General features: G+C 43.7%; 1 protein-coding gene across 5 annotated transcripts in view; it reads right to left on the bottom strand.

Moving 5' to 3' along the window:
• The window catches only part of WIPF2 (WAS/WASL interacting protein family member 2), a 42,978-nt gene that overhangs the window by 12,711 nt on the left and 8,140 nt on the right, over window positions 1-22,127 (bottom strand). For 2 of the 5 annotated variants that reach the window (XM_055407798.2, XM_055407800.2), the window contains exons 2-6: window positions 20,917-21,040; window positions 8,848-8,979; window positions 5,142-5,274; window positions 4,334-4,450; window positions 3,331-3,987 (exon numbers count right to left, since the gene is read on the bottom strand). In XM_055407798.2, coding sequence (XP_055263773.1) covers window positions 3,331-3,987; window positions 4,334-4,450; window positions 5,142-5,274; window positions 8,848-8,910 — 970 coding nt within the window. In that variant the 5' untranslated portion in view covers window positions 8,911-8,979; window positions 20,917-21,040. The remainder of the gene's footprint in view (window positions 1-3,330; window positions 3,988-4,333; window positions 4,451-5,141; window positions 5,275-8,847; window positions 8,980-20,916; window positions 21,041-22,127) is intronic. The other 3 variants (XM_055407799.2, XM_055407801.2, XM_088829060.1) reach the window with 2 other exon arrangements.

The raw sequence follows: 22,127 nt of genomic DNA, 5'->3' as shown, positions 1-22,127 counted from the left end.
TAGAAAGATATGGGCTCTGGCTCAGATACTGGGTCATTTAAAAAAATTTTTTGTTAAGCAAAAATTTTTTAACCAAAACTTTGTAAAATCAAAGGTCATGTTGGGACTATAGCCTTATGGCTAAAGCCAGGGAGATACAGGGTCAGCCACGTACTAGGCTCCTGTGTGACCACCTGATGCCATGGCCAGCTCCCAGAATAGACGTCTCTGTACTTAGACAAGCAGCATACAGGTTAATGGGCCTTTAATACATGCTTCCTGGTGACAAACCTCCCTATTCGATGATTTCACCTACACCTGTGGGGTGTCTAAAGCCAAAGTTCAAAAGCCATTTGTGGAGGGTGTGGCTCAAAGCCCAGTGATACAAAAGAATTGTTGCTATTTAGTCTCTAAGTCCTGTCTGACTCTTCTGTGACCCCACGGACTGTAGCCTGCCAGGCACCTCTGTCCATTAGATTTCCCAGGCAAGAATATAGAGTAGGTCGCCATTTCCTTCTCCAGGGGATCTTCCCAACCCTGGGATCGGGACCTGGATGTCTCCTGCATTGACATACAGACTGCTTACCACTGAGCCACCAGAGGAGCTGATACAACAGAATATGGGAGCCAAAATTCCTGGGCCTAAGAAGGGTTTCCCTGGTGGCTCAGATGGTAAAGAATCTGCCTTCAGTGCAGGAGACCCAGATTCGATCCCTGGGTTGGGAAGATACCCTGGAGAAGGGAATGGCAACCCACACCAATATTCTTGCCTGGAGAATTCCATGGACAGAGGATTCTGGCAGGCTACGGTCCACGGAATTGCAGAGTTGGACACGACTGAGCGACTAACACTACAGAACACTAAGAAGGCTCCAGAGAGCTGTCAGAGTCTCACTGACTCTCTACTTTCAGTCGGGCTATACTGAAAGATGACACAACTTCTTCCACATTTTCGCTTGATTCAGAGTCCAGAGAGCTCACCGTCACACCACAGAACCCCTCTCTTCCACCGTTTCAAAGGTTCCAGAATCTTCTCCTCACCCAGTTCAGCAGCATGGTCCCTTGTGACAATCACTCCCTTACACACCCCCTTACCTCCCTTGCCCCACTCTCCCTCATGGTCACACATGCCTACAAAACACTAGCCTGGTTAATTACAACTCTGCCCGGACTCAGGACTGGCAGAGACGCAGCTGAACACACGTCGAGCTGATGAATCTCACTCGAAACATGTGGCCCCTAAGCTGGAGTGAGCCTTCCGTGTCACTGGTCATCACAGCACACTTCCCTCTTTCACTCACTCACCCATGTGCCCAGATGGTCAATTCAAGTCCTCTTTTCTCTCCTCAAATCTCCCTCTAACTCCTTACCCACATGCACAGTAGATGTCCCTGCTTTCAAACTCACCAATAGAACCAAAAAAAAAAAAAACAGAAGAAACTTTCCACATGCTCCCACCACTACACCCACCTACCCACTTGCTGCTTTGCCTATATGCTCAGTCATCCCTCTTGCTACCCAGGAGAACTATCTGAATTCTTACCTAAGGCCAACTCTTGACCTGTGGATCAGATTTCATTCCTTTTTGCCTCCCCGAGGATTACCCAGGCAATCTCCCCCTCTCTACAGATGTACAAACAGATGTTGAAATCTCTCCCATCTTGGAGCATGGGGCAGGGGGATCAACCCTCAATCTCATATCCTCCTCCAGCAACCATTCCGCATAGCTGCAACCCTCTCCCCTTTACAGCAAACTCCCTAGATGTCTACTGCTGTCTTCATCAAGTCCTCTCCTACTCCCGCATGCTTGAAACCAATCCAACCAGACTTTCACTTCACCCTCTCCTCAGCACTCCACTAAAACTACTCAGAAGGGTAGTTGGTGGATCCTCAAAATGACTCTTCGTGTTGCTGAGACCAGTGTCCTTCTCAGCCTTCAACTTACCTGGCCCACCTGCAGCACAGCCCCGGGTGCTCACTGACTCTATCTCGGACTTTTCCCAGTACTCTCTCGGCACGCCTCCTCTCTTCCTCACTCCAGGCCCTTTCTCAGCTTCCTCTGCCTTAGTACTCTCGTTGCTCTGGCCTCTCCTATGGGAAGGACTCACGCCCCAGACCTCTCCTCTCCTTTAATGAACTTACTCCCCAGGTGATCTCATCCCAGCGCGTAGTTCTCAAAATTCTTCAAATTCCCTTCTCTAGCCCACACCATTCCCCTGAACTGCAGAGTCTCAGAGCCCATCACCAATCCATGATCTCTCAGGTCTCAAACTTGACATTCAAAACTGAACACCTAGGACTTCCCTTGTGGTTCAGTGGTTAAGAATCCACCTTCCAATGTAGGGGACTCGATCCCTGTTAAGGGAACTAAGATCCCACATGGTGTGGGGCAAGGATGCCCTCAAGCTACAGCTAGAGAGAAGCCCACCACTTCAACCAAGACCAGAGGCAGCCGAGTAAATAGATATTTAAAAGCAAAACAAACAAAAAAATGGAGCACCGATCTCTCCCCAAACCTGCTGTGATCCACCCATACACCCAGTTCACTGTCCTAGCCTCCTAGTGTTCTCCTTTGGCCCCTCTGTCTTCCTGTGGTCTTTCTCAACACAGGATCCAGTGACCTTTTCAAAAGGTACATCAATGCTACTTCCATGTTCCAACCCTCCCCACAACCCAGTGGCTCCCCATCTCACACGTAGTAAAACCTAAAGTCTTCACAAAGTCCTCGGCTACTCCTTCATGGAATCTAGCTTTCTGACCTCCACATCCTGTCGCTTGTCCCCTCACGTATCCTGGTCTTGCCACAACGGTCTAACTGCTGTCCCCAGTCTCAGGGCCTTAGCATCTGCTGCTCTCAATGCCTGCTCAGTGCATTCCCTCAGTTTCTTCAGGTCTTTGCCAAACTGTCCCTTGATCGGTAAGGCCTTTCCTGACCCTACTTTTACCCTCATCCCTGCAATTTAAGTATTTCCTCATCCCCACTCCAGTACACCCCATCCCCTTTCTCTAAAGCATCTATATACCATGTGTTTCAGTTCAGTTCAGTCGCTCAGTCGTGTCCGACTCTCCGCGACCCCATGAATCACATATATATTTTTTTGCTTTTCTTTATACATATATATATACTTTTTTTTTTCTATTAACTTATTTTCCTCAGTGTTCAGAACAGGATTTTTGTCTTTTATTGCTGTTTCCCTAACAATAGAATCTGACATGTAAAATGGCACTAATAAACCTGTCCAATGAGTATTCACTTCAGTCACTGAAGCAGAGCTTTGGGGAGAAGTGTGAAAAGGAAGAGAGACTCAGTCTCGGGATGAGAGGAAACACCAGGTACTTCCAGGCCCTTACCTGCTCCCCGGCTGGGAGGGTCACGGGTTGGGGGAGGTGGCCTATTACTCTGTGAAGACGGGGAGGCTGAGGCGGGCGGAGGAGGCGCCAGGCCTCTGGCAGGCCCTGGAGTCTTCCTATGCAAAGAATTGTGTCTCTGTGGCAGCTCGGGGGCTGACTCATTAGTGGGGCTGGAGGGTCCATTGGGGACCCCAGGCGGCTGGCGGTAAGGCGGCGGAGGAGGAGCCAGAGACTGGCCACTTGGTCCCGATCTGACATTCACAGGGGAAGGAGGCGGCTTGACTGGGGGTGGAGCAGAAGGTCCCTCTCGACCCGGGTGCAGCCTCTGTCCAGGCGTGGGCGGCAGGGGTTTCTCTCTGTTGTAGGCCGCGGCTTTGTTGCTGTGCATAGGCAGGGGCGTAGGGGGGGCGTTGGCTCGCCGCCCTGGGGGAGGTGGAGGAGGGGCAGAGGAGCTGTGCTTCATCCCCGTGCTGCTGGTGGGATTGGGCCGAGAGAGGTCCGGTAAGGAGGGTCTCTGCGTCCGGGGCAGCTCTGGGAGTGAGGCCCGGCTGCTGTCTGTGTCATCTTGAGGACGCCCGCTGGCTGTGGTCCCTGGAGGCCTCGGGGCAGCAGCTCGGGAACTGGGGACTTGGAGGGCTGGCTTACCAGCCAGATTCTCTACAAATACAGCAGACAGCACCAGGTCAGCAGAGCCAGGCGCACAGTGGTGAGTTATCTCCATGTCACCCCACCTCCTCTGTGCAACCTGCATGGCAGCAGGTACGGTTCTGGGTTTTAACCTGGTTTCAGGCTCAGGGTCCATTAACCAATACTACTGCTGCAAGTCAAATGCACTTTCATCTAATCCCTCAGCTTCTGCTTTATTCTACTCTGTCACTCCTCCCCTGCTCCCACTCCTCTTTATCACACCTCTACCGTCCTCCTGATTTCCAGAGGTCCCGTTTGGGATCAGTCAAAAATGAACACACTTGGGAAACACCCTAAGGAAGTCCTTACCACATACCTGAACTGTCCTTGGCTCCCACAGGGCGCAGCTTTGGCACTCCTCCTTGGAAGAGACCTCCCTTGGCCTGCAGGGCAGCTGCTCCAGAACCGTAACCACCACTGCTTCCTTTGGGTTCTGGAAAGCACATCATTAGGATTGTCATTTCATGTGTGCTCTGAGCTGGTGACCAAGTCAATCCTGAGGAGAAACCTGTCCTTCTCCCTGGGCTTTAATTTGCAAACCACCACTGCTTTGTCCTTCCACTGAAATAGAAAGTGAGCCTCTCTGCTCCACGCTTAAAGTAGGCATGGGGATAAAACTCTGGGCTGTGATGAGAGAGAACGAAAGGAACGAGAAGCCAATCTTCCTTTATTTAGGGCAGAGGGGTAACCAGGATGAAGAGAGTTCTCTGCCCTCCTCTCCAAGTTCCAGATGATCAGGGGCTGATGGCTCTGGGACCCAGATGTGAGCCAGCTCCCCAGAGGCCCTTCAGCAAGAACACTTGCAGCAATTATAAAATCATTACTGGCTTCAGTTTATCAGTTTTCAGGACTGTGGTGGTTTCCTCAGAGAAAAGCCAAGGATGTGTCCTAACAAGCACGAGACATAATAGGAGACGGGAGGCTTAAGACCCCAAAAATGTTTCTCAAAGGTCAAAAAGAAATTTCTAAGGCATTCAAAGGTACAGATGAGAAGACAGTTAGAGAACACCCTAACACAAAACTCCGACCTAAGACCCAACAATAAAAATGACAGCCAGGCCGAGTCTCCAAGTCAACCCTGGGATCCTGGCGGTTCACAAGACTATGAAGCTTATTAGACTCACTCTCGAGGATGGGAGCACTCCGATCATTAATGTTGGTCACCTTCTTCAGCTTAGTGCCCTTGCAGATGTCCTGTAAGAGGGCGCCTCGACCCCGCTGCTCATCTCTACTCAGCTTGGGCGGCTCAGTGTTTGCCTGAAGAAAGAGGGAAACAAAAGTTCACCCTCAATATCCTCTTCATCACAAGTTCAGGATAAATGTCTTCAGCAAACTGGATTCCAGGTGATGCCTATCTAGCCTGATAAGGTACATGTGCCAAACGACAGTCCATTACCATCCTTCTCACACCCTTTTCTCATGCTGTCCCTTCGGTGAAGAGTATAGCTCTCCCTCCTACTTAGAGGCTTCTGATAGAAGGCCTGCAACAACACTAACAGAGTACCTATGTGCTAGGCTTGTGTCAGACACTTTATCTGTATTGTATCATCATTATCATCAATGCAAACATTTATGGAGTCCCTACTATACCAGAAGCATTGTGCTAATAATAATAAGCACATTACTTTCATTATCTCATTCAAATCTTGAAATATTCCTGTGACCAACTATAATAACACAAGGACAGACACCTAGATTAATGGAACAAAACAGACACTCCATAAGCAGGCCCAGATCTATATAAGAAATAATAAAAGTATAGTTCATCAGTGCAGAAAGGATAGGCTATTAAATACAAGGTGTTAAAAACAAGTGGTTGATTTTCTGGGGGGATGCACCATGGGGCATGTAGGATCTTAGTTCCCTGGCTAGGGCTCAAACCTGAGCCCCCTGGAGTGAAAGCTCAGAGTCCTAACCACTGAAATTCCAGGGAAGTCCAACAAGTGGTTAATTTTCAGAAAAAAATAATAAAGTTAAATACCTACCTTAGGGCTTTACTTTGGCTGAATTAAAAAATTTAAGTGTAAAAAAATAAACCCACAGAAGTACTATATGGAAAAAAATAGGTAAGGGAAAAGACTTCTTATCAAGACAACCAAAATACAGGAAAAGACCAACAGATTTCTTTATTGCAGATTATTCACTTAGGAATATAATATGTAGATAACACACTGGAAGGAAAAATTATCAGTGACATATGATAGAAACAAAGGTAGTGTTCTAAATCTACATAGCATTAGCAAACAAGATGACTCAGAAATCAATAGGATAATAAGCAAGAAAGATTATGAACAGTACTGAGGTTTGCCAGGTGGTTCAGCAAGTAAAGAATCTGCCTGCAAAGCAGGAGATACACAAGACTTGAGTTTGATCCCTGGGTCGGGAAGATTCCCTGGAAAAGGAAATGGCAACCCACTCCAGTATGCTTGCCTGGAGAATCCCATGGACAGAGGAGCCTGGCAAGCTACAGTCCATAAATAGGATTACAAAGAGTCGGACATGACTGAAGCGACTAAGCGCACACACATGAACAATACTGGGTAAAGAAAATCAAAAGAACCAGCAAATATGAAAAGAAAGAAAAAAAAAACCCTTCAACTATAACAATAAAAAATAATGTAGTGTAAAACAGTATTATTTATCTACCTATGACATTGGTTAAGGTTAAAATTACAAGAAGAGTTTGTTAGCTTTGTGAAAGCCCTGCCTGTATAGTGCCTGGCACACTGAATATGTTAAAAACATGTAGAGAACAAAAAATCTGCCCTATGGTGGTCACAAGATTCAGGAAAGTCTAGCACAGGACTTCCCTGGTGGTCCAGTGGTTAAGACTCCGTGCTTTCACTTCAGGGGCACAGGTCTGATCCCTGGTCATGGAACTAAGATCCTGCATGCCACATGTGCATGCGTGCTCAGCTGCTTCAGTCATGTCCAATTCTTTGTGACTCCATGGACTGCAGCCCTCCAGGCTCCTCTGTCGATAGGATCTTTCCCAGCAAGAGCACTGGAGTTGGTTGCCACACCCTCCTCCAGGGGATCTTCCCAACCCAGGGATCAAACCTCCTGTGTCCCCTGCACTGCAGGTGGATTCTTTACCCACTGAGTCACCTAGGAAGCCAACATGCCATGAGGCACAGCCAAAAAATAGCACAAAAGTCTAGCACAAGAGTTCTACTTAAAGAAAGTAACTTGAAGAAAATAACTGGAGCAGTGCACAAAGATAACAACAGGAAAAAACAGCTTATATTAGTAAAAAGCTGAAAGTAATGTAAAAGTTCAACCAAAAAGAACAACGAGGAGGACGCCAGTTAAGCAACTTCAAGTGCCTACCTTCACCCTTTTCTGGCTAAACTCTACTCATCTTTCAAGATTCAGCTCAGTATCATCTCCCCCCAGAAGCTTCTCTTATGGCTGCCTCCTCTCCTTCGACCACTGGTGTGGTACCCTTCTTATGGTCCCATTTATCTCTGCATAGCATGGATTTTTGCCTGTTGACTTATCTGTCTCATTCATTATACTGGGGGCCCTTAAAAGCAGAAACTGTTTCATTTCAGCTCGACAGGATCACAGATGATTTTTATCTGCTTCTTTTTGCTTATCTGCATATTTCCCCTTTTAATTTTTAAATAAATTCATGTGGAGAGTCAAACAATATATAAGTTCTTATATGGGAATTCCCTGGCAGTCCCATGGTTAGGACTCTTGCACTTTCACTGCTGAGGGCACAGGTTCAATCCCTGGGCAAGGAACTAAGATCCCACAAGTCGAGTAGTAAAGCCAAAAACAATAAAAAATCTTTTTAAAAAATGAAAACTAAAAAGTATAGAGAAAATTAAACTACAGAGTAAAATTATGTGGCTTTTCTAAATTGTAGTCAGCCAAGTCTCTGACACATAGTAAGCCCCAATGAAAAGGCTGTGAGGGAATGACTAAGACAGAACAATGCAGGGCAGTAATCTAAAGCCTACAGGGATCCAGGGATAACTGTGGATCTTTGAACTATACTCTATCAAGAGCAGTTCTGCTTTTACCTACTTTACTTATTGGTCTTCCACATAAAACTGCATCTGAAAAGGGGATCCAGGGCTTCCCTGGTGGCTCAGCAGCAAAGAATCTGCCTGCCAAGCCAGGAGACATGGGTTCAATCCCTGATCCAGGAAGATCCCATATGCCTGTAAGCAACGAAGCCCGGGCGCCATAACTATTGTGCCAGTGCTCTAGAGCCCAAGAATCACTACCTCTGAGCTCACGTGCCACCACGACTGAGCCCTCACGCCTAGAGCCCATGCTCCACAAGAGAAGCCCCCTCAATGAGAAGCCCGAGCACTGCAACTAGACAGAAGACCCTGCTCACCACAACCAGAGAAAAGCCCACACAGCAATGAAGAGCCAGCACAGCCAGAAACAAAGAAGGTTTCAAAAGGGAATTCATATATATTCTCAAACAAAATGTCTAAAACCCAAAAATCACAAGAAAAAAAAACAGAAGTGGGCAGGCCTGAGTTCCAATCCTAGTACTGAAACAAACTAGCCAGGTAAGTCACTTTTCGTCTTCTGGGGCACAGAGAAAGGACTGCCGACCTTTATATCACAAATAGTTTAATAGGGAAGAAACACTGATGCCACCTGATCAAATCTCCACTTAGACTGAAGCAGGATAGGAAAGCCAAGACAAGCCATTATGGTCCTAAAAGGACTTCTCGGGAATCAGAATTGAGGATGACAGACTTTATTTATTCAGCCTCCATCTTCCCACACCATACGTCTTACACCAGGAAGCCCTAAGTATGCACTCAGGTTTTGAGACAGCCAAGTGGAAGGACGACCTACCTGATGAAAAGTGGGAGGTGGAGGAGGACCGGGGGGTGGTGGGGGCGGAGGAGGAATTGGCATCCTTGCCCTGTGTGCAGTTGGCACTGCTCTCTCTCCGTTTTAATCTGCAGCTTTAGGTCACTCATATACCTGCAAGTGAAGCAGAAATAAATTCAAGAGAACAACTTTGCCCTGAGAGACACTGAATACCAGAAGCACCAGAGGCCCAGGCACAACACCAGAGAACCTAGGCGCTCATCTCCTAGATGCACTGTAATACAGTCCTGCTGCTGCTAAGTCGCTTCAGTCGTGTCCGACTCTGTGTGACCCCATAGACGGCAGCCCACCAGGCTCCCCGGTCCCTGGGATTCTCCAGGCAAGAACACTGGAGTGGGTTGCCATTGCCTTCTCCTGGGCTCAGTAAATCTTTTCCATGAAAGGCCAGACAAAAACAATACTTTAGGCTCTGTAAACTGTGTACGGTCTCTGTCACACATTATTCTTTCGCTTTGCTCTGACAGCCTTTTATATTACTAAACTTCACATTAACAGCGGTTTTAGGTTCACAGCAAAACTGAGCAGAAAGTACTGAGTTCCCTGAAAACCTCTGTCCCCCCAGCCAAACATACAGTACCCCACTATCTACATGCTGCTGTGGTACATTTGTTATAACGGATGAACCTACACTGACACCTCATAATTGCCCAAAGTCCACAGTTTACATTAGGGTTCACTCTCTTTTTTAATTTAATTAAATTATTTAGTTATTTTTGGCTTTGCTCTGGGTCTTCCTTGTTTCGGGGGGGCTTTCTCTAATTGCAGTGCTCAGGCTTCTCATAGACGTGGTTTCTCTTACTGCCAAGCACAGGTTCTAGGACACGCAGGTTTCAGTAGCTGTGGCTTGTGGCTCTAGAGCACAGATCAGTAGTTGTGGTGTATGGGCTTAGTTGCTCCAAAGGCATATGGGATCTTCCTGGAGCAGGGAGTGAACCCGCGTCTCCTGCATTGCAAGGTGGACTCTTAACCACTGGACTACCAGGGAAACCGTAGGGTTCACTCGTGCAGTTGTACGTTTCATGGGTTTGGACAAATATATAATGGAAAAGACCCTGATTCTGGGAAAGACTTGAGGCAGGAGGAGACGGGGGTGACAGAGGATGAAATGGTTGGATGGCATCACTGATTCAATGGACCTGAGTTTGAGCAAGCTCCAGGATATAGTGAAGGACAGGGAAGCCTGGCGCTCTGCAGCTCATGGGGTCGCTGAGTTGAACACAGCTTAGTGACTGAACAACAAATAATGACAACTGTCCACCAATGTAGCTGGCTCTCCAGGTGGCGCTAATGGTAAAGAGCCCACCTGCCAACGCAGGAAACGTAAGAGACACAGGTTCTATCCCTGAATCGGGAAAATCCTCTAGAGGAGGGCATGGCAACCCACTCTAGTATTCTTGCCTGGGGAATTCCATGGACCGGGAGGGCCTAGCAAGATACAGTCCATGGGGTTGCAAAGAGTTGGACATGACTGAGTTACACAGCATGCGCATAAACACCAATGTAATACCATACAGAATCATCTCACTTTGCTAAAAATTCTTTAATGCTCTGCCTAGTCATCCCTCCCTGCCCCCGTCCTTTGAACCCCTGGCAATCACTGAACTTTTTAATGTCTCCATAGTTTTGCCTTTTCCAGAAATCATACAGCATGTATCTTTCTCAGATTGGCTTCTTTCACTTGATAATATGCATTTCAGTTTCCTCCATGTCTTTTCACGGCTTAATAACTCATTTCTTCTTAGTGCTGGATAACATTCCACTATCCAGATGTACCACTGTTTTACCCATTCACCTCCTAAAGGACATCTGGGTTGCTTCCAAGTCTTAGCAATTATGAATAATGCTGATATATCAAACATCCTTGTGCAGGCTTTTGTGAGGACATAAGTTTTTGACTCATTTGGGTAAATATCAAGGAGTATGACTGATGGATCATATGGTAAGAGTATGTTTTGTAATAAACTGCCAAAATAGCTTCCGCAGTGGCTGTATCAACTTGCAATTCTCACAAGCAACGGCTAAGAGTTCCTACTGTTCCACATCCTTGCGAGAATTTTGAATTCTGGTCATTCTAATAGGTGTGTAGTCCTGCTGTTTTAATTTGCAATTCCCAAATGACATGTGATGTTGGGATCTTTTCAAATGCTGACTTGCCATCTATATATCTTCTTTGATGAAGTGCCTGTTCAGGTCTTTTGCCCACTTTTTAATAGGGTTGTTTTCTTATTGTTGAGTTTTAAGAGTTCTTTATATATTTTAGCTAATGGTCTTTTATCAGCTGAACCTTTTGCAAATATTTTCTCTTATTCTGTGGCTAGTCTTCTCATTCTCTTGATCTTTACATTTTGAAAACGTAAAAAAATGTTCTTAGTCATTGTGCCATACAAAACAGATCATGGACCAGATCTGACTCATGGGCCAAAGTTTACTGACCCCTGATATAGTCATATCACTGGAATCTGATAAGAGCATAATACTATGTGCAAATTTAACCCATTATCAGTGGCTGAACACTTAAAACTCAGAAACTATATGGCTGTCTCCCTGTTAAGAGTTTGTAAGTGTTCCTTATTTCACAAATGAGACTAAAGCCAGGGGACTCTCACCCTAAGACACTGAAGTAGGCGGCAAAGACAAAACCAAAACTCAAGAACAATACCTCCAAAAAGTCACCCCAAGGAAATGCCACTACTTGAACCCCTAAAAGTCAAAGCCAAATAACTGCAGAGGTTTCGTTCTGAACTCTTTATAGGAGTGAACAAAATCTTTCTGTGAATAAAGAACACTTAAACACTTCTCTCAATGTCCTGAGAATGATAAAAAGGCAAATATTTCAGAGGTTCTATAAAACCAAGAACCTTTGTAGGTAAGTAAAATTTGATTAAAAACATGACTGTGAATGTCTTCAAAATCCCAACTCCTCCCAGTGTAATGCCACTAAAGGTTGTCTGCCCAATAGAACTTTTTGCTCCAACCACAAAAACCTGGACACTACTCTGGCTGGGTGGCTCCCGTGGGGAGTAGTGTCTGAATTCACTTCAAAGAACAAGCAGCTGACTCTCCTCTAAGGGAACTACCTTCTCATTTCTGGTTTCAAAACTAAGTCTAGTTTTCCTTTTCCAGGAATCTAACATTCTAGGCTTGAAAAATTGGTCAAAATAGTAAATCCTCATAAGCAGAACATCTATCACAGAGTGTGGGGGGTGTTAAAATGAAAGAAACATATGGAGAAGAAGAAATAAACTCTTCTACTGAATTCTCTGGGTTCACTATGACCATTCCACTCAGGTCCCCACAGCCGGCATACAGCCAGCAGCCTAACAACAGGGAAAATTATAGTCCATTCAGAAACAAACACTGTCAACTAATTCCAGTCACCTCAATTTCTGCCTTTGCTGGGCTTCCCGTTTTGCCTGCTTTGGCCATTGCCACGGCTGAAACTGTCTTCTCGAATGACCTGGAAAAGAGGTTCAGACAAGTCCCTAATTCTTCCCAGACCCACAAGCTGATCCAACCTACGTGCTACGAAGTAAGAAATAACCTGAAGGGAACATTCAATCTGATAGTGAATGTCACTTATTAGGCAAAGCAGTAATTCTCTAGCAAGGCAAACCTTTTTTTAAAGTCACCCACTGCAACAGACCACTAATACATTACACAGTTAAAGATACCTTTTTAAAATAGGCTCAATTCAAACTCCAAATTCAAAATAGATCCCTCAAAAAAATCACTTTCGGGACTTCCCTGATGGCCTAGTGATTAGGATTCTAGGCTTTCACTGCCATGACCCGGGTTCAATCTCTGGTCAGGAAACTGAGATCCTGCAAGCCGTGGACAGTGTGTGTGTGTGCACGCGCGCGCACACACACACACTTTTATCAAGTGACTGTCTTTAGCGCTGACTACCAGCAGTGGCTCTCAGCCTCTCTGCTGCCTTCACAAAGACTGCAAGCATGTCACCCTCCTGTCAGGGACACGGAGTGTACAATGATGCCCTGTACAGTGAAGTATTATCACTCCCATTTTACAGGTGGGAACTCTGAAGTTCGAGGAGCAGGGGTCTGTGTACACACTAGGGTTAAGAGGCAGACCAACTGAGCTAAGTGCAACCCCCATGATCACTCAGGAGGAAACTGCAGAGTAAGGACTCAAACTCAGGTCTCCATACCCCTTTCTACCTCACTCATCACTATGAAACAAATCTCGACTGCAAGCTGGTTGGGTTTAGCAATCTTCCATTATTTTTCCTAAATAAAAACTTAACTCACTCCAAATTCCTATCTTAGTGACAGAATACAACCAGATCTCTACATTTTCCCAGAGCAGACCAATTTATACAAATTTAAATTAACCCAACTTTCCCTGAAGACTCCCGAAAGAAGTGTTATTCAAACCAATTCAAGACAGATACTATAAGCACTAACCCAATGCAGAGGGTCTGCTTTGAGAAGTGCTTTCAGTTAAGAACAAATGAAGCAAAAACAATTCATAAAGCTTCATAACAGAAAGACAAACTTTAGTGACTAATGTTGTTTAATTAGAGGACAAATTCAGGCCTTCTGGAATCACTGTCTATTGTATTTTTAAGGATCTAACACTCGTGAAGTTAAACAAAAAAGAAAAAAGTTCATAACTGAATTAAATCTTTCCTTTCTGTTCTATGAAATTCAAACTACAAACCTCACCATTTCTGTTTTTCAGAGTCCCTGATTTTCATAAAAATTCTCATTCCTTTCTTAATTCCTTCCATCTTAAAAACCATGATAAAATAAGCTTTATACATCCTCAGGAGTCAGTTTCTTTGAAATAAAGACCAGAGAGCACTATTTTAAATCTTCTCAATGTCAACTTTATCTCAGAATTCAGAGATAAGTCTCTATAAAACTCAAGCAATGCACTTTTTAAAAAGTGATTTCTTCTATTCCTCAAAAGACAAAACTTATTTTTCTATTCAATTTTCAAATATTCATACATTTTAGGAGCAGGAAACCTCCTGAGGACAAAGACAATGACTGCTGCCTTTTACATTTGATAAATGAAGAACCCAATTTAGTTGCTTTTTTCATATATTTAAAATGATCTAAGAGATACTGTGGTTCATGGGGTCGCAAAGAGTCGGACACGACTGAGTGACTGAACTGAACTGAAGAGATTACTGTAGTTACCACTATAATTTGAGGCCTTTATTCAAATGGTATTCTACTGTTATAAAACTGAGGTTTCAATTACAAGTTATATTAAAAAGAAAAAATTATTTTTAAAAATCTAAATCTTAATGCCATCCACTTTCATGCTGAGAGACCTCAAGTATCAGTACTTTCCTTTGATCTCAACTTTGATTACACAGTAAATTACAGTTTTTGTACCAAAATACCCGACAAAATCCCACAGGGGGAAAAAAAATGACCCTTAACATTTTTTAAGTAGGCTATCTCCCTCAGGAAAGACTCAAGGGCCTTAATTCCACCTTACAAGACTCAGTCATATGGATAGGAATTTAAGATGTTAACAAGAAAATTATTTATTTTTTTGGCCACACTGCACAGCATGTAGAATCTTCATTCCCTGACCACGGATTGAACCTGTGCCCTCTTCATTGGAAGTACAAAGTCTTACTTAACCACTGGACCACCAGGGAAGTCCCTATCTCACCCTTCTTCAATACATGTTTGATTCTTTAATATCCTATTAAGGGCTCCCCTGGTGACTCTGTGGTAAAGAATCTGCCTGCCAATGCAGGGGACACAGGTTCGATCTCTGGTCCAGGAAGATCCCATGTGCCATGGGGCAACTAAGCCACCCACAACAAAGAATTACCTGGTCCAGAAACGTGAATAATGCTGAGATTGATAAACTCTGCTCCCGTGGCTTAACAAGACAATTTTTTACAATCTTGGACCTTACATTCTAGAGGAAGGAAACAAGGAAACAAATATAATCTAATATATCAGTGATAAAAAGAATGGAAAAAAGAGACTCATAAAGAGGAGTGTAGGAGCATGGTACAGTGTTGTTAGATGGGGAGGGGCAGGGGCTGGGGACCTGGCTCTCAGAAGCCTCTCCATGAGCAGCCAAGCCCTAGGAACATCTGGGGAAAGCATCTTCCAAAAAGAATTAGCAAACATCAAGGAAATGGAAATGAGTTTGATGTGTTAAGAGAACTAAATGCCAAGGTAACTAGAACAGGGTGAGAAGAATGGTAGGAGATGAAACCTGAGGCCTTTATAAGCCATGCTCCATATCTTCCAATTAAAAATAAATAAATAAGAAGCCATCCTCCAAACCCAATAGTACTATCCTTCTCTGGACTTCCCTGGTGTACAGTGGATGGGACTCCACCTGCCAATGCGGGGGACACAAATTCAATCCCTGATCCGGGAAGATCCCACATGCCACGGGGCAACCAAGCCTACGAGCCACAACTACTGAGCCCACACACCTCGAGCCTGTGCTCCACAACAAGAGAAGCCAGCACAAGGAAAAGCTCACACACCACAACTAGAGAGTAACTCCTGCTCGCCGCAACCAGAGAAAGCAATGAAGACCTGGCTCAACCAAAACAAATAAACAAAACCTTTAAAAAGTATCCTCCTCAATCCAACATGCCTATTATACCAAAGAAGTCTAAACAAACCAATAGCTTCACATCCAAAGTAAACAAGTTCCACCTGTTATCTCATGCATTAACCCCACAGACTGTACCTCACCTCTGTTTTGCTTGAGCACAGCTAGGGACCCAGGTACTAACCTGAAGCTTTCCAGGGTTAAAAGTTCCCTGCTGGGAATTTGCTTACCTGTCCACCTACCCTTCAACCTTGCACCTGAAAAGCAGCAGTCTGGGAAGCATGAGCTCATCACCACAGTGGCACAAAGGCATCCAGTTCCCAAGCCACAGAACCCCACATGGGAGAACAGCCAGGAGATCCCTGAGAGGATTCACATGCCACTGCCAGAGACTAACAGCAGGAGTCAAACAGGTTCCTCTAATTACGCAAGAGCTGACATCAACAGAGAACTATGAACACGCCTCCATGCGTTCTACGACAGAATACCGTAGAGTTTCCACTAAAGCAATTTTGGTTTCTCTAAAACACAAGGAAACAGACTACAGTAACTGTCTTGTTCCAAATCTTTTACCACCCTCTCCTCCTCCAAAAGCTTTATATACTCTAAAAATAATCTATGGGCTATAGCCTGTTAGGCTCCTCTGTCCACGGGATTTTTCAGGCAAGAATATTGGATGGGTTGCCATTTCCTCCTCCAGGGGATCCTTCCAACTCAGGGATCAAACCTGCATTTCGGACAGATTCTTCACCCACTGAGCCACCGGGAAGGCAGAAGAAAAATACATAACTCTATGATGAAAATCTTTCAAACAGAATTTTTCTAATAACAATTGTACATCCCAAAATGCAGCTTTCCCCCTAATAAGACTCTTTCCTCTTGTCCCAAGTTATTTTTCAAAAGCCTGATAAACATAAACTCAGAAGCCTACATATGCATAGACTACTTGATGTGGTAAATATCAGGTTCCACAGGTTATGTATGAGTCCCAATTACGGGGCAACCCAGCAACCAAGTCCTCTCATCTGAAAGGACCACAAGTCAATGAGAAGTCTACTCTTGTGTTCAATTAAATAACCAGTTGTGAAGAATGGCTTCATTAAAAAGATGGCTAGAGATAACTAATACAAGAGCAACTGTAAATACAATGCCTGGAAATCATCATAAACAGAGATGGTAAGAAACAACCTTACCAAACATCCCCAGCCTCCACCACACCCCTCAAAGCTAAGAGAAAATCCTACTATTCTGAAAGCAGTGAAGTATTGGGAGGGTTGTTGTAGTTTCAGACGCTAAGTTGTGTCAGATTCTTTTGAAACCCCATGGATTGTAGCCCACCAGGCTCCTCTGTCCGTGGAATTCTCCAGGCAAGAATACTGGAATGGGGAGCCACTCCCTTCTGCAGGGAATCTTCCCGATCCAGGGATCAAACCCTCATCTCTTGCATCTCCTGCATTGTCGGGCACATTGTTTACCACAGAGCCACCTGGGAAACCCACTGGGAGGGTGGGGGAACATATACAGAAAAAAGTCATTTGCAGTAAATCAGTTATAGTTCAGGGTGCTCTAGTGCTTTAAAACACAGCCAGGGGGACTTCCCCGATGGTCCAGTGGTTAAGAATCTGCCCTCCAATACAGGGGATTCGGGTTTGATCCCTGGTTAGAGAACTAAGATCTGACATGCCTCGGAGCGACTGAGCCCTTACACAGCAACCATTGAGTCCCATGTGCCACACAGAGAGAAAGCCCGAGCACCGCAACTAACACCTGAAACAGCCAAATACAGAAAGAAATATTTAAAAAATAAATAAACAAACCCACAGCCAATGATCAATAATCAATGAGACGATAATGCTTTATTTTTACTATTTTTTTTTTTTATTTTTTGGCCATGTGACTTGTGAGATCTCAGTTCCCTGACCAGGGACTGAACCTAGGCCATGGCAGTGAAAGCCCAGAATCCTAACCACTAGGCCGCCAGGGAATTTCCAAGACATTAACACTTCAGATTTCACACTGTTTTTGTGACTTTGTTCACCAAAACTGTTTCAATGAAATTTGTAAAACTCTATTAGAGCTGTTTCAATAGAGCTGTTCATCTTAGAACATAAATCTATGTCAGAGCTGACACGGCTTCCTCAGGCTGCATTTAGCTACTAAGAGTCACAGACTTCCCATATCTGAGAACTAGGGTACTAGGCCTCTATCTACAACATCACTAAGATAGGTACTCATTTGGCCCCTGATCTCCAAGTGAATAACTGCAACCAAGGAGCAGCTGCAAACCCCTCATTTCCAGATGCTTTACATACTGATGGTAAAAGATACATCAGTATGTATGTTCACAGTTTTTCCTTGTAAGGCCTAGGGAGCTATAACACAAAAAGAAGAGAATGTGTCCTCCCATACTGTCAAAATTAAAAACAAACTTCAAATCACAGTACTTTATTTAACATCTCCAAAAATGATGCTGCATAAATCTAAGGCAGATAACTAGTAAATCTGTTTTTAAAGCCTGAGTCAATTTTCCATTTCAAAAAAAAAAACCCAACAAAAAACAGATTCCTGGATTTGGACAGTGAAATGATGCAGAGTAGCTCAATGTTCATAACTAATATTTCCTCCCCACCCACACATCCCAGGAACTAGTGCGTTTAGCAATGGTGGCTAAAATAAATGGAGTCACACAAGGCCAAAGTTATTACCATTTGCCAGCATTTAACTACAGAAGAGAGGAGTTAATCAGATGAAGGACACATTCTAATTTAGAAATCCAGACCAAAGCTAGACAGACTAAAACACAGTCAGAATACAAAAGCAACTCAGGATAGCAATAAATGGTTTAGAAGGTCCTTCTAAAACAGAGCTTCCAAACTTGCCTGAAGAAAAAACACATCCTAGGGCATGTTTAATAAATACACATACACACACACACAAAGATTTCTGGGCCCTAATCCAGACCTACTAAAATCAGGAAAAAAAATTTTAAGGCATAAATTTAAAAAAAAAGAAAGAAAATGGGAAACGAGACAACAACATAAAGAGAGATATCAACAAAATTTTGGAAGCTGGACAGCAGATGCACTAGTGATAAATAACTTCACAGAAGGGAAAAAAACAAATGCCTGCAGTGGAAAGAAGCAAGCAGATTTCTACCACAGAATCTCAGAAAAGGCTCAGAAACTGGAGGCATCCAGTACCTCTGGAGAAAGGGATGTAGAGGGGCTAAAAGAGAATTGATTGAAAGTCTGTGTAATGTACTTGTGGCTGATTCATGCTGATGTGTGGCAGAGGCCAACACAATATTGTAGAACAACTGTCCTCCAATTAAAAAAGAAAAAGAAAAACAAAACAAAGACAAAAAGTCTGTGTAAGAAATAAGATTCTTCTATCCCCTCTGTCCCCGCCCCTACACTGCCTGGCAGAAGATGAGAGAAGCTGAACCAGAGGGTCTCCGAACCAAGGGACCAGTGATAGCTAAGGGCAACTGAGCCATACTGAGAACAAACAGGGATCAAGCGAGTCTAACTTGTACTCAACAGTGAGAACTCTCCCCATCCCCGGCTCTATTCTCCCACTCTGCTCCAAAACCACCTGCTGCTGGGCTAATACTATCCAGGCAGAAAACCAGAGCAGTCCTCTCTGAGGAAAGTGACCAGTGCCAATTCACCCTAAAATGGTGCCCGCCACTTGATGAGCCGGGGATCCGCACTCAGCTTTTTAGTGCCTCATCCTTAAAAATGAACAGAGCCAAGAATTAGACGTTTCAAGAAAACCTCTCACATGAAAGACAGGAAGCAAAGTAAATAAGCAAAACAGAATTCCTGACAACACGCAAAAATATTTACACATAAAATTCTGAGATATGTATACCTATGGCTGACTCATGCTGATGTATGGCAGACACCAACACAGTATTGTAAAGCAATTATTCTCCAATTAAAAATACATTTTTAAAAATTTGGAGAAAATTTCTTGGAAACTAAAAAAATTGATGGTAAATATTTAAAATACAAGAGCTGGAAGAAAAAACTAAGGCTGTCTGAAAATTGAATGAGGGAAAAAAATTGACAAGGGAAAAAAACTGAGGGCTAGTCTAGGAGTTTCACCATCTGGATAACAGGGGTTCCGAGAAATAGGGAGGAGAAAAATAATTATCAGAGAAAGAATACATTATAAGAGATGATAATACAGGAAAACTTGACAGATGGAAAGGGTGAAAGTGTTAAGTCGCTCAGTCAGGTCTGACTCTTTGAGACCCCACAGACTATAGCCTACTAGGCTCCTCTGTCCACACAATTCTCCAGGTAAGAATGCTGGAGTTGGTTGCCATTCCCTTCTCCAGGGGATCTTCCCAACTCCAGGGATCGAACCCAGGTTTCCCACATTGCAGGCAGATTCTTTACCATTTAAGCCACCAGGGAAGTAGATGGAAATAAGCTGCAGACTGAAATGGACCACTGAATCTCAAGCATGATGAATTTTTTTTTTGCCCTGGCCACACTGTACAGCTTGTGGGATCTTAATTCCCCAACCAGGGATCAAACCTGGGCCCCCACTAGCAGAAACATGGAGTCCTAACCACTGGACCACGAGGGAACTCCCAAGCATGATGAATTCTAATATCCACCCCAAGGCACATCACTGCATTTCAGAATACCAGGGATAAAGACAAGACCCTAAATGGGACTAGCCTGGTGGTCCAGTGGTTAAGAACTGGCCCCCCAATGAGGGAGTCAGGTAAAGACAAGACCCTAAAATCTTTCAGAAGAAAAAACAGATAATATACACAGAATCTAGAATTGAATAGCATCAAATTTCCATAATATTATTATTGAAAGTTAGAAAACCACAAAGCAAGGTTTAAGCTTTCCAAAGAAATATGATCCCCAACAAAGTATTTTATATCTAGTCAAACTATCAACCAGCATGAAGGTAGAAAAGAGATGATTCAGACAGGCAAGCCCTCAAAAAATGCACCCATCCTATAGATCTTAATCATAAAATCTCTGTTAGAGACTCCACTAACGTGTTTAAATGTGCTGAGAAGAGATACTTCCATCCGAGCTTAGGGATGAATTAATGACTGATACGATGAGTTGACTCACTGGAAAAGACTGTGATGCTGGGAAGGACTGGGGGCAGGAGGAGAAGGGGACGACAGAGAATGAGATGGCTGGATGGCATCACCGACTCGATGGACATGAGTTTGAGTGGACTCCGGGAGTTGGTGATGGACAGGGAGGCCTGGCGTGCTGTGATTCATGGGGTCGCAAAGAGTCGGACACGACTGAGCGACTGAACTGAACTGAACTTAGTAAATCAAGCAAAAAAAGGAAATAAGACAGGAAAAAAAGGCAAATATAATACTTAAGGGGAAAAAATATATATAAAGAAGGAAATGTAATCATAGTACACAGTCATTATTTGGATGCTACTTTTTTCTCTTCTTTTGATCACACTCACCTCTACTCCCTTCTGGACTCACAGGAGAGGAGGGAGGCTGGACGTCGGGGAACTACTTTTCCTAGAATCCCCTGTCACTGGGTTGTGGTTTAAATTCCACCAACACATAGCATTTACCCAAGATCTAGAAGACAGAAGGAAGGTAGATGCCATTATTGATATTCCAGGAACAATGAGCAGGTGTGTAGCCTCTGACACATGACAGACATGTGGTTTGCAATGGTTTTCAATATTCTGTAAATTGGCTGCTTTGGTGTTTAAGGCAGTCAGGATTATTAATGACTGCAGTTTCTTTCAAGCCCTGCAAGTGGCTTTCCCTGACCTATGCTCCCCTGGCCTTTCAGTGATTTGATAATCTGTGAAATACCAAGAATGGTTGGTTTTTCTACTTGAATCCTGATACATAATACCAAAACATACAGAATACTGATTTAATCAAGATCATGATATATATATAATGCAGAGAGCAGGTAGGGTTGTGCATGAATAGCAGCATAAGAATGCAAAACTCAAGTGTCCACAGCAGAAACTCAACAGATAATATCTGAGACTGGAAAAATCAAGACATAACAGTGTAAGAATACTATGTAGAAACATGAATATACATCAGAAAAAATATTAAAAGTATTATTAAATTATTAAAAATATTAAAAGCATTCAGAGGATAAGTAAGGAGAAATGGAGCAGCTCTTTAAGTACTATAAGACTTATAGTACTATTTGACTCTTTATATATTCTTACTATTTTGATTTTAAATTTAACTACTAAAACCAAAAAATCTAACACTGTACAACAAAACCAAGCTTCAGACTACCAAAATTTCCCAAGAAAGGTCAACATTGGATCTGCTACCACTGCAGTTAAAGAAAGTAGAAAATCCCAAACAAACCAAAATAATTCATGTCTCAGGCTCAACTGCAATGAAGCAGGCTGCCTAATGTGACCTGAATCTGTGCCATGGCCTGGGTGTAACCAAACAAGGTTCACCACCCAGCGCTCACACCATCATAAGTCAAATACGTGAGCAACTTCCAGGCCACTATGAGAACTCATAAGCAAAATTTAAATGCAAAGGTAAGCACAAAAATAGAGGGATAAATCTTCAAACCAGTTAATTAGCTCCCCTTTCAGGTCTTGTTCTCAATTTAATGCAACTAACTGAAAAAGAAAAATAACCAACATCTGCTGTCAAAATATCTTCACAAGTTCTA

Source organism: Moschus berezovskii, chromosome 20 (genome assembly GCF_049115385.1).
Source record: "Moschus berezovskii isolate FMDL1 chromosome 20, NW_MosBer_1.0, whole genome shotgun sequence".
Classification (NCBI taxonomy): domain Eukaryota; kingdom Metazoa; phylum Chordata; class Mammalia; order Artiodactyla; family Moschidae; genus Moschus; species Moschus berezovskii.
The sequence above is the reverse complement of the archived record's forward strand: the minus strand, read 5'-3'. Positions and strand labels throughout refer to the sequence as shown.